General features: G+C 39.1%; 1 protein-coding gene across 1 annotated transcript in view; it reads left to right on the forward strand.

Annotated features, from left to right (window-relative positions):
• The first annotated feature begins 11724 nt into the window (after positions 1 to 11724).
• LOC126298468 (dedicator of cytokinesis protein 7) overlaps positions 11725 to 14811 on the forward strand; it is a 241019-nt gene continuing 237932 nt past the window's right edge. The window contains exon 1 of the mRNA XM_049989801.1: positions 11725 to 12040. Within this exon, the coding sequence (XP_049845758.1) occupies positions 12000 to 12040 (41 nt within the window). The 5' untranslated portion in view covers positions 11725 to 11999. The remainder of the gene's footprint in view (positions 12041 to 14811) is intronic.

A 14811-nucleotide genomic window follows, 5' to 3' on the forward strand; every position in this document is an offset into this window, starting at 1 on the left:
GACGAATAACTGCTTGCCCAAGGGGAGAGGTAGGTCAACGCGTTATTGACTTGCTCAGTTTGTGAGTCTCAGTTTTTCTGAAATTGTAATCATTTGTCTGTCTGCACATGTACATCACATCTACCGAGACCGATTTACGTCCCAATCAGGTAAGTCCTTCATGGTGCATCAGTTTATACTTTCTTTTCTCTTTCAATGTATGTTAGCGTAGTTCCCAGCTAGACGTTGGCACAGCGGAAAATATTCTGAATGGCGATCCGAGGATAGTGGGGTTGAGCCCCTATACGGAAACATTCACTTGTTTTCAATTTTTTCGTTACTTACACTGCAAATTAATTGGAAATTAATTTGCCAGATAGCCAGATAGCCAGATAGCCATTTACGCTTGGAGCCGGTTCGCTACGCAGACGATTTCCAGTCCGGCTCTGACACCACTGTTCGTGCTTAGTTCAGAGAGCCACTTCCCTGTTGATACTGAGAGCTGGACTCTGTTTCTTGTTGCATTGTTTTAATGAGTCTTCGTATGCTTGGAGGAATATTTGTTCAGTAAATTTCTGTTCATTTGTTCGATAATGATTCCTGCTCCTCTCAAGTTCTCCTACGATGAAAGCTGGAGCACCACTCTGTAGCCTACCTCTCTTCCCACACACTGTACATATTTTGAAAAGTCTGCAGTGAAGAATATAGGTGCTGGCTGATTTACTTTTGTTGTGTTTTAGGTCATACAGTGCCGCATAATAAATACAGCTAACATAATGAAATCATTATTAACGGCAGAAGGAGAGTTATACCTCTTTTTATTGTCGAGAAAATATTTGAGCTTGTCCAAGGAGAGACTGGCACTACGCACCATACACGAGACTGCCACCTACTACGCAGAGTGCAGAGCTGTTTCTTGTTTCTCTTTTTCATTTGCTGCTGATACAAACTGCAGCTGGAAACTGAAAACTTACTGAAATGAAACAGACGCTGGTAGGTAATCAGCAGATTATGCTGACTGGGTGATTTTGAGTCTATTCCCTCTGATTTCAGAAAACTTTGTGACAGGCGTAAAAGAGTACTGGAAGCTGAATTCCTGTTACTTCTGAACGAGCCGCTGAATGAAGCCAATGAGAACATGTCAGGATTTTCCTTATTCTGAATCCTTCTGAATTCTCCTCAAACCGAATCATACACTACCCTGCGAAACTGAACAGTTGTATAAACACCATTCTCTCCTCTCGACAGACATAGTGTTCACTCACATTAAGGCTTGATTAACAACAGCGTGGATGGCATACCATTTCGTAGTGAATTATTATAATTTTTAAATTCCGTTTTTTATCTTTAAAAGGCATATCTATTTTTACTTCTTTATGTCCTTTGCAATCGTTTTCATGAATATCTAATTTTACAGCGTGGATGGCATACCATCATACCAAATGAATCATATGCTACCCTGTGAAACTGAACAGTTGTATAAACACCATTCTACTTTTGTCAATATATAACCATTATTTATTTGTGTGCCACGCTAAATGAAGTTCCATACTAGGTATAATAGGCAGTCTTACAAAAAATTAACTTCTCATGCTGTTTTGATGTCATGAACACATTTTCACCAACTTACCTTACTGTAATGAATAGTTTCTCAGCACGAGAAACACCAAGTAGAAAACATATGTTCTGCATTCTCAGAGCAGCTGACAGTATTAGGTGGTTATAATTAATGTGTAACTACTCACAGAGGTCCAGTGGACTGTAATTATTGTATGGTTTCCAGTCAATGATGAGGTCAATTTGATCAGAGGACCTAGTCCATTACATTTAAATACAGCCCATTCCATTATGGAGCTTGCACAGTGCCTTGTTGATAACTTGGGTCCATGACGTCGTGGGGTCTGCGCCATACTCTAACACTACTGTCAACTGTTACCAACTGGAATGGCGATTCATGTGAGCAGGCCATGGTTTTCCAGTCGTCTAGGGTCCAACCGATATGATTACTAGCCCAGGAGAGGCGATGCAAGCAATGTCATGCTATTTAAGCCCCTATTACACGATGTATGAAAACCGGACACCTATGCACCAGCGTCCCAAGCGTGCATATCTATAACTACAAACTGGTTCTCGTAGACCTATTACACCATCCATGCTGGAATACCTGGCGCACATGCACAGTAGTAGTCATTCATTCTATCCCGTGAAACACAAGGGGGACCGCATGACATAGTGGAACGTCATTCATTGGAATTATTTATGTCAGCTCAAGGTTTCTATTTAATAAGAAATTGTTTTTTATCATTTTTATGAAGTAATTGTTATTCTATTATGTAGGTTACTACTGTTCTGAATTACAGACTCAATAGTTAGTTTTATATTACGACACGTAGCTACACAGGTACATTTACATCTAAATTTACATTTTTCACATGGGAGACCCACTTGTTTTTCAAGCTATTTCCCTGGCAGTGACAGTAAATCTTCGGATTAGAGCACGACGACGACGAAAACGAAAAGCCAGATGTTGTTGAGTTCGACCCTGGCTGAAAAGAAGGAGTGACAGCAGTGGATTATGTTGTTTATGAAAGAACTGAGGCCTGAAGATCAGCAAGAAATTCGGGACTTCGTCAGGATGGACGTAGCCTGTTTCGAGAAGGTGCTGTCTATGATAGAAGATGGAATTTGCAAGTGACGCAGTCAGGGGGGGGGGGCTATCTCACCTTCTCAAAAGTAAGAATTAAATCATATATTTATATGTTTTGTGATCATACCAACCCAGATCACTGATAAAATACCAGTACACACCCTGTTATGTTTCAGACTGGTTGTAACGTTACATTTCCTAGCGACTGTGCAATCTTTTAAGAGTCCAGCTTTTAGCTAGACAATAGCAAAGCCCACCATTTCAGAAGTTGTTGTGGATGTATGCACTACAATTTGTAACACTTAAAAGGACCAGTACTTAAAGGTTAACTTGCATTACTTCTCCAGGTTTAGAAAATGGAATGCAATGTGCAATGTGCTACTCAGAGTTTTGCAGTCATCGTCTGACACACTGGGCGAAACTGCATTGACTTTCTCGCCATCACTGACAGTTTCTCTTTTCTGGTATGCTGAAATAAAGGAAGACATGCAATCACAATAAACATGAAATTTCATAAGCTAAGGCATTACAATACAAATCGAAATTCACCATGTAACATTATACAAATATTACTCAGAAAGAGAAGATTGTCAATGTACCGTATTATGACACAGTGGTTCATATAGACACCTTTCCTAGCTGTATGCCTTCATTAAGATGCTTAAGGCTCATTTGCTCCATTTCATTTCTAGAACACGAAGCAGTCAAAAGAAAAAATGCTTTGACATACAGTTAGTATAAAAAATAAGTTTTTTATGCATTTATGAAAATGTACTAACTGGAAGAAAACGCGGAAAATCCCCAACACGAAAACTGAAATCCGCTGCTAGCCACCAAACAATAATCAAACATAAAAAATCAAGGCATAAACTATTAACTGAAATGGAAGAAATGCAAAGGAAAAAATCTGTTTGGTTTTTATTTTATATAGAGAAGTTAGAATTAAATGTCAATAAACACAATCCAATTTTTGGTGCTTCTTATACTCATTACCAAAAGTAATTAATGATAAAAATCTGTAGTTAATATGAAAAACTAAGATAAAAAATGTATTATTTATTCAATAAAATCAGCTATATAGCCAGAAAATGAACATGAAAGAGTAAATAATTATAAAAATATTGAATTAGAAATGGATAACTTTTTGGAAAAGAAGAAACTAATTTTCCTGTGCATTCAACATGTACTCCCAAATTTGAAAAGTAATCAACCATTTCAATTACAATTTATGCATATGAAAGCAATCAAGAAGATAAAAATTATTGTATATTCTATTTACCGAAACATAAAATAAACAACAAAAACATGTAAATCTCTTTTTAATTCGAAATTGAAAATAATTACATTATTGTTGAATAAAAAATCTTCCTGGATTAATTAGTTAACAAGTAACTAAAAATGGACATAAAATTTATCTTTGTGGTCGATATTTAAGATATATTTTATTGATCCACAAGTTAAATTAGATATTTATATAAACGATTGGAAATTACATAAAGAAATAAAAATAGATATGCCTTTTAAAGGGCAAAACATTGAATTTAAAAATGATAGTAAATTACTATGAGTTTTGTTTGGAATTTGTGCAGATTTGAAATGTTTATTAAAAGATATTCAAGCTTGTCAACCAAACACTGAAAAATTGTATGTCAACAAATATCAAAACCTTATACAATTTCATTCAGCTTTTATGGTAAATACTCTAATGATGATTATAAAAATAATGTTTCTGATACAGGTAAAGGTGCATCAAAAAATTTGTTGAGATTTTTAAGAGAAGAATCAAAAGAAATTCCTAGAGTAAATGAATGAAACATTGCAATGAAATTAACTAAAGAAGATGTAATCATTGTCTTATTTGTGAAAATAACTTACTGATGGTGAAAAGAAACAAAGAGATCATTGCCATTTAACAGTAACATATCAAAGAGTTGCATATTAAGAATGCAATCTCAATTACCAAAATTCTAAATCTATTCCAGTTTATATTCATAATTCTACAAATTAAAATGTTCATTTATGTATTAAATAATTAGCATTTGTGGATAAAGATATTTACGCCATTCCAAATTTTAAAAAAGAAATATTTATTTTAGTAAACATCTTGAAGATGGATTAACTTTTAGATTTAGTAACATTTAAATTTATGGCTTAAAGTATTGATAAATTATCTTCCAATCTTACAAAAGAGCAATTTACAGAAGCAACAAAATATTTTAAAGGTGTACAATTAGGTTTAATAATTAAAAAAGGAGTTTGTCCTTAGAAATGCATGCATTCTGAAGAAAAATTACAAGAAAATAAATTACCTAAAACTAACGATCTTATTTAAAAATTAATAAATATAATATTCCTGATGGCGATTATGAAACACCAAAAACACTTTGGGAAAAATTCAATATTAAACTTAGATCAATATACAAAATTATATAAAAATCATGATGTTTTGATTTTGGCAGATTTTTTGAAATTATTAGAGATACATGTATTAAATCATACAAATATGATCCATCTTTGTATTTTCAAGTTCAAGGATTATCTTGAGATTCTATGTTAAGAATGAAAAAAGTTAGATTAGCTTTATTACATGATTACGATTTGATTTTATTTCTTAAAAAGAGAATTCGAGGTGGAATTGCTTAAAGTATTAAAAGATATGCTAAATCTACTAACAATATGTGAAAAATTTTAAGATGACGAAACAATCAAGTTATATTGCATATTTAGATCCAAATGATTTATATGGTTACGCAATATCTCAATTTCTACAATTTAAAATTTTCAGTTGGGTTGAACCAAAATGTTTCAATGCTGTATAGATACTTAAAATGGAAGAGAATTATAAATATGGTTTTATTTTAGATGTTGATTTAGAATTTGGAAGAAGATATCATGATTTACATAAAGATTTACCTTTAGCACCTAAAGAAGGAAATAAATTATAAGAACATTAAATGATAAAGAAAAATATGTCTCACATTCTAGGAATCTTAAACGATCTTTAAATCTTGGATTAAAATCAAAGAGACTTCATAGAATCTTATCATTCGAAAAATCAGATTGGCTGTAAAGATGAATAGATTTTACTACAGAAATGAGATGAAAGGGAACTAATGATTTTGAAAAAGGTTTCTACAAGATAATTAATAAATCATTGTTTGGGAAAACTAGAAAATGTTAAAATAGGTGAATTTTTAAAATCATAATAGATCCAAGAATATATATGAATTACATTTCAAACCCAAATTATGAACATATTACTGTATTTTCAGAAAATTTAGCAATTCATTATGTTTAATAAAAAAATTTATAGTGGAATGAATGCTCTACATATATCGAAAATAAAAATGTATCATTTTCATTACAATCTTATGAAACGAAATATTGTGAAAATATTGATTTATGTTATATGAATACTGATTCTTTTGTTTATGATATATGAACTGAAGGTTTTTATAAAGATGTGAACTCAAGTTCATAGAAATGAAGGACCTTAGCAAAACGTTATACCACATCGAAGCTAACAAAACGGTCATAACTGCTTAGATTGAGAGCCCCCAGTCTATAGATAAAGTCAGCTGAGTTAGAGATGTGATGTGAGCATTTGCGCACCAAAGGTCTCACCAAAGAAGCGAGATGTTTGACTAAGTCATACCACTGTAATAGTAGTGTGTGGCGCAATTAGGTTTTTTATGGGTGGAGCCCCCCCCCCCCACACACACACACACACACTGACATGGTGACTGTAGATCTACTGTCACATTCATATTGTCAGCTGCAAATCGATGAATTCACTGGATGTGGGGCCGTGATATTGTCCACACATCTAGGTACGATTACATGCTAACATGGGCCCATGTAGGTGATAGAAGTGTATGAAAAGCTATAATTAATAGAGGTTTAAGGGCAGAGGAAAAGAAGTGCCTAGACAAGTGCCAAGGGGAAAAAAAATCTCTGCAACAGTCTGGATGGGTGTTAAGAGCAGTAGAGGGTTTCCTAGCAATCTGCAACAGATCACGTGTGGGTAAGATTAGTTAGTGATTGGGCATCGTGTTACACTCCCTAGCAGTGTCATAGCCTTGGTCCGTCATAGAGTATCAACCAGAATCGACGTGAAGTTCTACTGGGCTGGGCACTGACGATGTCTCCTGGGCCAGCTGCACTGTCTGCATACCTGAAAAAGCCATAGCCGTCATATTAGTGGTCAATTGGTCACATAATCGATCGCACACTGTAGGAGGTAGTGTGGGTTCTGTTTGTGTTAAGTGTGCAAGATTTGGCTTCTCTGCTGTGACCGGTTCAGCAACTTTGTGATTCATCTGACTGTGCCAGTCAGCTTTACTGTGATGCAGGGGTTCGCCATTATTTGCTTTGTTTGTGTGGCTTACTTTCTCATAGGAGGTTAAGTGTCCCTACTGAAGAGTGTCTTTGGACGATTGTGCTTCCACCTATGGCTGTGCTCGTAGTTTCCCAGATTCAGATGAAGGGGTTGTGTGAGTGTCTTGAGTTTCTCTATAGTTGTGCACGATGCTTTTTGAATACCTCTGAGAGAGTCTCGAAGTGGTATTCATTGTAAAGGTCTACAGTGCTTGTGTATCATGGAGCACTGCTTGTGATAGGTAGCACCTTGTTCTGTACGACCTGCAGGTGACGCAGGCATGTTGGTGCTGCCTGTCCCCAGACTGGGGCTACATACATCATAAAGGATCTAAGCAGTGTAATGTATATGGACCTCAACCCCATCATATTCAGTGTACTTTGTCACTTTGTCTGTTGAGCATTGGGTAAAGTTGTTTGAGCCTCGCCTGCGCTCGGTTGGCGACTTAATGCCCCCCCCCCCCATGTTAGGTTTCGGTCCACCCAGATGCCTAGGTACCTGACTCTCTCACGAAAACGTATTGGTATTGGACGTGTGTGTAGTGTGATTTGTCAGCAATTATTGTATTTGTGCAGCTGTTTCGGTTTGTGAGTTAACAGCACTGTCTCACTCTTGTCGATGTTTAACATGCCCTGTTTCCAATCAAGTATTGGCTGCTCTGAGTGGAGTCCGTAGTCGTGAGTTGATGTAGTTTCCAGTCTCGCACTAAGATGGCAGTGTCATCTGCATAAATGACAACCATCGTATTTTATGTAAATGGTAGATCGTTTATGTAGAGGTTAAATAAGAGGGACCCCAGGATGTTCCCTTGGGGTACTCCAGCTTGTATACCACGTCATGTTGACTGTTTGCCCTGAATGTCACTGTTGAAGCATCTGTTAGAGAAATATAAATATATGAAATGTACCAGTCCATCGGAGAAACCAGCATCGGCAAGTTTTGCTTATGAGGTCAGTGTGCCAGAGTTGATCGAAGGCTTTTACGATGTCTAGGAACACTGCTCAAGTTGTTTTGTTGGTATTGTAGCCGTTTTTTGTACGTTCTGTTACGCATATGAGTTGTTGTGTTGTAAAGTGATGATTCCTGAAGCTGAATTGCTCCGGTCTCGGGGTGTCATTGTTGATACACTGCCTAGTAAGATATTTCAATATTACCTTCTCAACAATCTTGCTGAGCGAGCTTAGCAAGCTGATAGATCGGTAATTTTGTGGGAAGGGGTTGTTTTTTCCTGGCTTCTTGAACATTTGGACCTTGGCCGCCTTTCAGCAGGCAGGGAAGTGTTAGTGTCATAGGATTACATTTGTGATGTGTATAAGACATTCTATGGCTTTGTCTGTGAATTCCTGGACGATGTAGTTTTGAATGCCATCAGGACCAGGAGCTTTTCTAGCCTTGGTGTGCTTAATAGCCCACGTAATTTTGTGTGCACTAGTATGTCTCATATCGTCTAGTGCAGGCTGGGCTACAAGTCGAGTAACCTCCTGGTCCATTTTAAATGCGAACTCTGGGTCTGAGGGACCCACATTCGGTATAAATGACGCAGAAAGTGTTCTACACATGAGCTCTAGCTTCTCCTCCACGGAGTATGAAGGGCTGTTCGGTCCTTGTAGAGTAGACAAGTAGTGTTTCTCCTTTGTGTAGTGCGAGATTCCACGCGCCTGGTCGAGTGGTATCCAGCCCAGCGACTTTCTGGTCCCAGTATGTAGTTTTAAATGTTTGTATTTCCTCCCATATAATTCCCTCGAGCCTGTTAATGTGCAGTTTGAACAATGGGCACCTGTTACTCTGCCAGTATCTTCTGAAATGGTTTCTGATTGAGATGTGGGGCAGGATTTCCTGGGGCAGGGCTATTGAGTGTTGTGGTGGTGTAAGAACTGGATCGGCGTGAGTCGTTTCGTCCAGGACAGAAGCATTGATTTCTTCAATAGACGTGCATAGCTTCATGTGTCTCTGGGATATGAATATCAACCATTTCCTTGAACTGGGTCCAATTAGTTGGAGCTGGTCTGACGATTGCTTGGATATTTTTGACGTTTTTGCGCTTCAGCGTCTCTTCGTACAAAAAAGGGTTCAAATGGCTCTGAGCACTATGGGATTTAACATCTTAGGTCATCAGTCTCCTAGAACTTAGAACTACTTAAACCTAACTAACCTAAGGACATCACACACATCCATGCCCAATGCAGGATTCGAACCTGCGACCATACCAGTCCCCCAGTTCCGGACTAAAGCGCCTAGAACCGCTCGGCCACCGCGGCCGGCCTCTTTGTACACATCACACCCTCTGACTCTGTAGTTGGTCACATGTTGCCTGCGACAGTCAGCACATTTGCATTGATCTGTTTGGCCCTGTGTCCACTGTTGTATTGTGTGGTTGTGCACACATTTATGGCAATGGAGTATCAGACTGCAGTATTTAGCTACATGACTAAATCGCTGGGCTGGAAGCCGTGGCATTGTTAGGTTATCTGTGGCAGTTCATGTACTTCTACAGTCACGGCCATGTGGAATGGAATACTTTCTGCAGGTCGCAGGAGTGGGCCATGTCTGCCAGTTGGGTACGTTTTTTATGTGTCCAGAAACCCATGATGAGGCTTGTGCTTAAGGGCAATGAGCTCCTCTTGTACTGTCACATTTGGGATACATATGTCCGCTCTCTTTATCACAAATTGCTGTGTTCTTTCTTCGCCAGTTCTGAACATGTAGTGTTTTCCTCTCGTTCCCTAAGGAAAGTCAAGTAAATCTTTGTATTCAGCTTTTGTTGCCACATACAGTGAGGCTTTGTTCTCTGCCATAGAATTTTGTGTTAGCGTGTCTTCTCGCGAATGCTTTGTTGAAGGTACTTTGGTCCCCATAGTCGTGAATGATGACTGGAGGAAAACCAATCTGTGTTTTGTTACCAGCAGTGGGGGTTTGGTGGTTATTTTGCACTTACACAGTGTAGTTCATGTTGTTACCCCTCATGTGTATTGTGCTAGCGGCTGAAACTGTGGATATTGGCAAGAGCACTTGGCAGATGCCTTGTAAGTTCGTGGGCTCACTTGTAAGTGCGTTTTTCTTCTGTTTGCGCTCTGAACCTGCGACTTACAATGGTTCATCTTCATATGTCTCTTCTTCCTCTGAGGTCTTCAGTGCCAGTGATTTTAGTTCCCGGGACTTAATCAGTGAGAGTGGGTGTTTTAGAATTGATGCAGGTGGTGTCTCAAGTACGTGTTTTTCTGTTTGCCCTGATAACTCTGGTGTGAGCTCTTCAGGCTCTGTGGTCTCGCGGTCGCGTTCTCGCTTCCCGAGCACGGGGTCCCATGTTCGATTCCTGGTGGGGTCAGGGATTTTCACCTGCCTCGAGATGACTGGGTGTTTGTGTTGTCCTCACACCATTTCATTCTCATTCAAGGAAATTTTGGAAATTTGCGGTAAGGACTATGGGACCAAACTGCTGAGGTCATTGGTCTCTAGGCTTATGCACTACTTAATCTAACTTTAACTAACTTACGCTAAGGACAACACACACACCCATGCCTGAGGGAGCACTCGAACCTCTGATGGGGGGAGCCGCGTGAACCTCATTCATGATAGTGGCAAGATTGGACTGGGCAACGGTTGGGAATTTGTATGGGCGCTGATAACTGCGCAGTTGAGCGTCCCATAAACCATCATCATCATCATCTTCTTCTTCTTCTTCAGGCTCTGGCGTCCTCATCGGTGAGATAGAGGGCATACTCATTAGTGTTGGAGTAGTTAGTGTGTGTGATTTTTGTGTTACAGTTTGAGCTTTGTCGTCGCCAGCCATCAATAGGACAATGCACTCCCATTCCAGGGCCATGACCTCTTAAGTAGTGGCGAGTGGGACAGAGATGCTCACAGGAACAGCAGGTACCTCTATCATTTGTGTTGCATGCATCATACTGCAGGTGGTAGGATGGGATCTGCTGGGGGAATTCGCCATCTCCCTGGTGTAAGGACTTTTTAGGGATACACAATACTTTTGCTTTTCTCCTCGAGGGGAAAAGGTGTAATGTGTGTCCTACAGAAGTGGAGAGTCCCTTCGGCTTATCTGAACGAGGTACAATGCGCGGTGCAAGAATGCGTAGGAAGAAGAAAAAAGCCTAAAGTACGCAGGCTTATCCTATGTGATCAGGCCTCTGGCATTGACGTGCCCTACCACGGATCAGAGAGTCCCGCCGGGGAATGTGCAACCGAGGGTGCGGGAGCTTTGAGTCAAATACTCTTTTCCGCTGAGCTCAAGAGTGCTTGAGTGGATTTTATGACAGTTTTACTGTTTCAGACGGCACGGCTGCTTTCTAGCTGACGGCCGTCCGCTCACTTCGGCTGCCGCGGTACTATTGACCCGCCGACGCATAGACGTCCTCTCGGGTCGGCTGCCGCGCTGCGAAGACATTTGAAATTCATTGTCGAACGTTCTGATGTAGCGTTCCGTCAAGTGTGAATCGGCCTATTCGCTGTTGTCAATGTTATCATGGCTGGCCTAACTTAATATGAGTGTTTTTGATCCTAGTGATCTGATATAGAACTTTGATGGTTATAAGGAAGTTCGGAAGATAGTGTTTAAAACTGCCGATCTGAGATCAGACCATTGGTTGACTGGATCAGGCATGAAGATATTTACTGATCATACGAACGCAGTGATCTCTGGACGAATGTTACAAATAATATCTATGCTGTCAAAACAGCGTTTATGTCAAAGATCATATACAAAGATACATCTGTTCTGTTGTTTGGTTTGTGGGCGTGATATAAACAGAGGGGCGAGGTACTGGGGACGCTGGTTTACTGAATGGTTGTGCAGCCACAGTTTTTTAAAATTAGGAATGTCGCGTAAGGAGTTTTTCGTATTGGCAAGTGCTCAGTTTAATTGTTATTTAGTTTAGTGTAAATCATATAAACTCATACGGGAAATAACGTCATCGTTTATTTAATATGCCGCTCACGAATTGAGAGTGTGATGTTCATTGTTTCTTTCGCGTGTAGTACAACATGGCATGTGTTCAGCGGGCATTCGCACAGAAATTGTCAAAGTAAGTTTACTCTAGAATGACTGCAAACAAATTTGTTAATGAAGTCTGTAGTTCTACATTTCGCCTTGTAGTATGTTACACTTGCGCCTATATCGTAAGTAATTTCTCTCAGTCATTGATCTAATTAACTTTCACGAATGCTCATAACTATTATGTGGATGTTTAACTATACACCCTAAATTTTCTTGTAAAATCTCGGTGTTATTTAAACGCCCTATTTCTCTTGACTGAAGTTGGTGTTAAAATGTAGTACACGATGTACCATAATAAACTTCCCATAACATATTGGACAAGTATGTTGCCGTTTTAAGAAATCTCGCGTCATAATCTAGAAGTTGTGTCGCCTATTACATTATCCCTCTTATTTAGGCATAATTTAGAAGTATTGTAACAGTTATATTAGACAGTCTTTCAGATTCTGTCAATTGAAAGTCTACCTCTTTATTCTTTCGTAGATATTTCCAGTTCAGTGACAGTGTGCTTAATTTTTGCTTGGGCCCTCGTACTGTAGTGCGTACATGGTCATGTTGGAAGTTGTATCCCATGTCATCCTTCAACCTTAGAACTGATTTACTGTGCCAGTTGTTTGGGGATATGCTGATTGGTATGGGCAACAAGCCAAGGTTTCATGAGGCATTTTTATACACACAGTTCATTTTCAGAACTGAAAGAAGCACTAAGTGACAGAGGAGTAAAGCCATGGACTGTCCAAGGCTTGAAGCTGAGACTGTTGGATCTGTAGACCATAAAATGAATTGAGTCTCATTTGTACTACCTGAAACTCCAAGTAAATTTAAGATATATGTGCAAATGTTTTCACGAGAAACATTTAAGCAATCAGATATGTACTTAGTGGCTAGCTGCAGTCTTTGTAAGGCAAGCTTTCTGAATGTTTGAGGTTAAAGTATCAAACAGCAGTTTTCAAAAACAGTGCTACATGCTATTCTTCTCTTACCTCTCTGGCGACTCCCTCAAATGAGTCTGACGAATGCCAGAATGGTTCCTCTGAAAAGACCAACTGATTTTCTTCTCTTACCCAAAATTTGTTCTACGACAGTTAACTATATTTGATGTGTGTGGTAGCATCTGTGACTGGCTAGACTCCATTATTGTAAACCATTTCACTTCAAATGTGTTAGTTCCTAGACATCTTGGTCACATTAAAAGATATCCTTTCCCGTAGGTGAATGATGAGTTGCAGCCTACTATCAGATACATGTATATAGTCCTGGAACTCTAAATTCAATCTTTGCCTGAATATTTCACAGGATTCTAAAATGTAAATGCTGAAGCCCACAAAAAAAAAAAAAAAAAAATAGATAATGGCTTTCAGTTGCTGAGAGTGCATTAAATGTTCCATTCCACCCGTTGAATCAATATATTAATGAGGATATTTTTGGCTTAGACTCAATCTGTAAAATCAGTAACATAATTTATATTGTCACATAGTTCAGTCAATGTGAGAGTGCTTTTTTCTAGTGTACCAAGCATAACCAATCACAATCCACAACTTTTTTTATTATACCCAACGTAAGATTCATAAAAGAAAGAAAAAATTGTTACAGAGCAACATGTCTGAAGTCCATGTCACTCTGCAATGTAACTTTTCAGTAGATCCGAAGATGAGCCTAATGGACTGCCCTAGCAGTCATTTGTGGGATTGAAATAAACAAAACTTGGAGCTATTTGATTTCAGTTTTTGTCTTTATCACAGATGATCATGTCATTGTTTCTTATGCGAAGAGGTCTTTGATTTTCATTACGGAACACTTAAGCATCATATTACAATTGTGGTGTTGTATAGAAAAGGTCCTAGGCTGAATGGTGAGTGATGCTTAGACATACCAAGGTGGCCTAATGGTTGTGATGACTGTTCACAAAAAGTGAGACCGAGCGAGGTGGCGCAGTGGTTAGCACACTGGACTTGCATTCGGGAGGACGACGGTTCAATCCCGTCTCCAGCCATCCTGATTTAGGTTTTCCATGATTTCCCTAAATCGTTTCAGGCAAATGCCAGGATGGTTCCTTTGAAAGGGCTCGGCCGATTTCCTTCCCTCACCCGAGCTTGCGCTCCGTCTCTAATGACCTCGTTGTTGACGGGACGTTAAACACTAACAACCACCACCACCAAATCGTGAGAAATCAAGGTTAAAGTCCTGATCTGACACCAATTTTCAGTTGTCACTACACACTACATAATCATTACATAGCAGGTTCAGCATACCTAAGCAGTTTGCATTTGCGTGTTTTCATATCATTGCATTATCATTGACTTCATCTGTATTGATATATTCATTTTGGTGCATTTAAGAAATTTCATGCAGATTTAGATTTTCTGTAACTTCCCTAAATCCTCTCCAAGGAGCTAATAAACTGCTTCCCCTTCCCCATGTCAGACCTACTTTTCTGCTTCCGTCTTTGTTGGCAGGTCCTCTGTGCTCACTTGTGACACCACATTGTACTATCTTTATGCACAGGCTGTCTTTCTTTTCTTGTTCACTGACTTCTTACATTCTTCCTCCACTCTGCCATTTGGTTTCCTTTTTGCCTATCTTCCTTCCTGTGTGTTCCTGATGGGTGGCTGATGTATTTGACACCTAAAGGATCACTGGGTAACACACAATTCCCACCTCTTGGGTTGACACATAAGGCTCACACATATTCCATGGTAATAAGGGAAGGGTGGTTGTCTGAGCTGGTGTCTTTCCAGTCCCCAGTTGATCCCTTTGTCTGAAGTTCAATTGGTATGAACACTCATCTAAGAAGGTTTA

Source organism: Schistocerca gregaria, chromosome X (genome assembly GCF_023897955.1).
Source record: "Schistocerca gregaria isolate iqSchGreg1 chromosome X, iqSchGreg1.2, whole genome shotgun sequence".
Taxonomy (NCBI): Eukaryota; Metazoa; Arthropoda; class Insecta; order Orthoptera; family Acrididae; genus Schistocerca; species Schistocerca gregaria.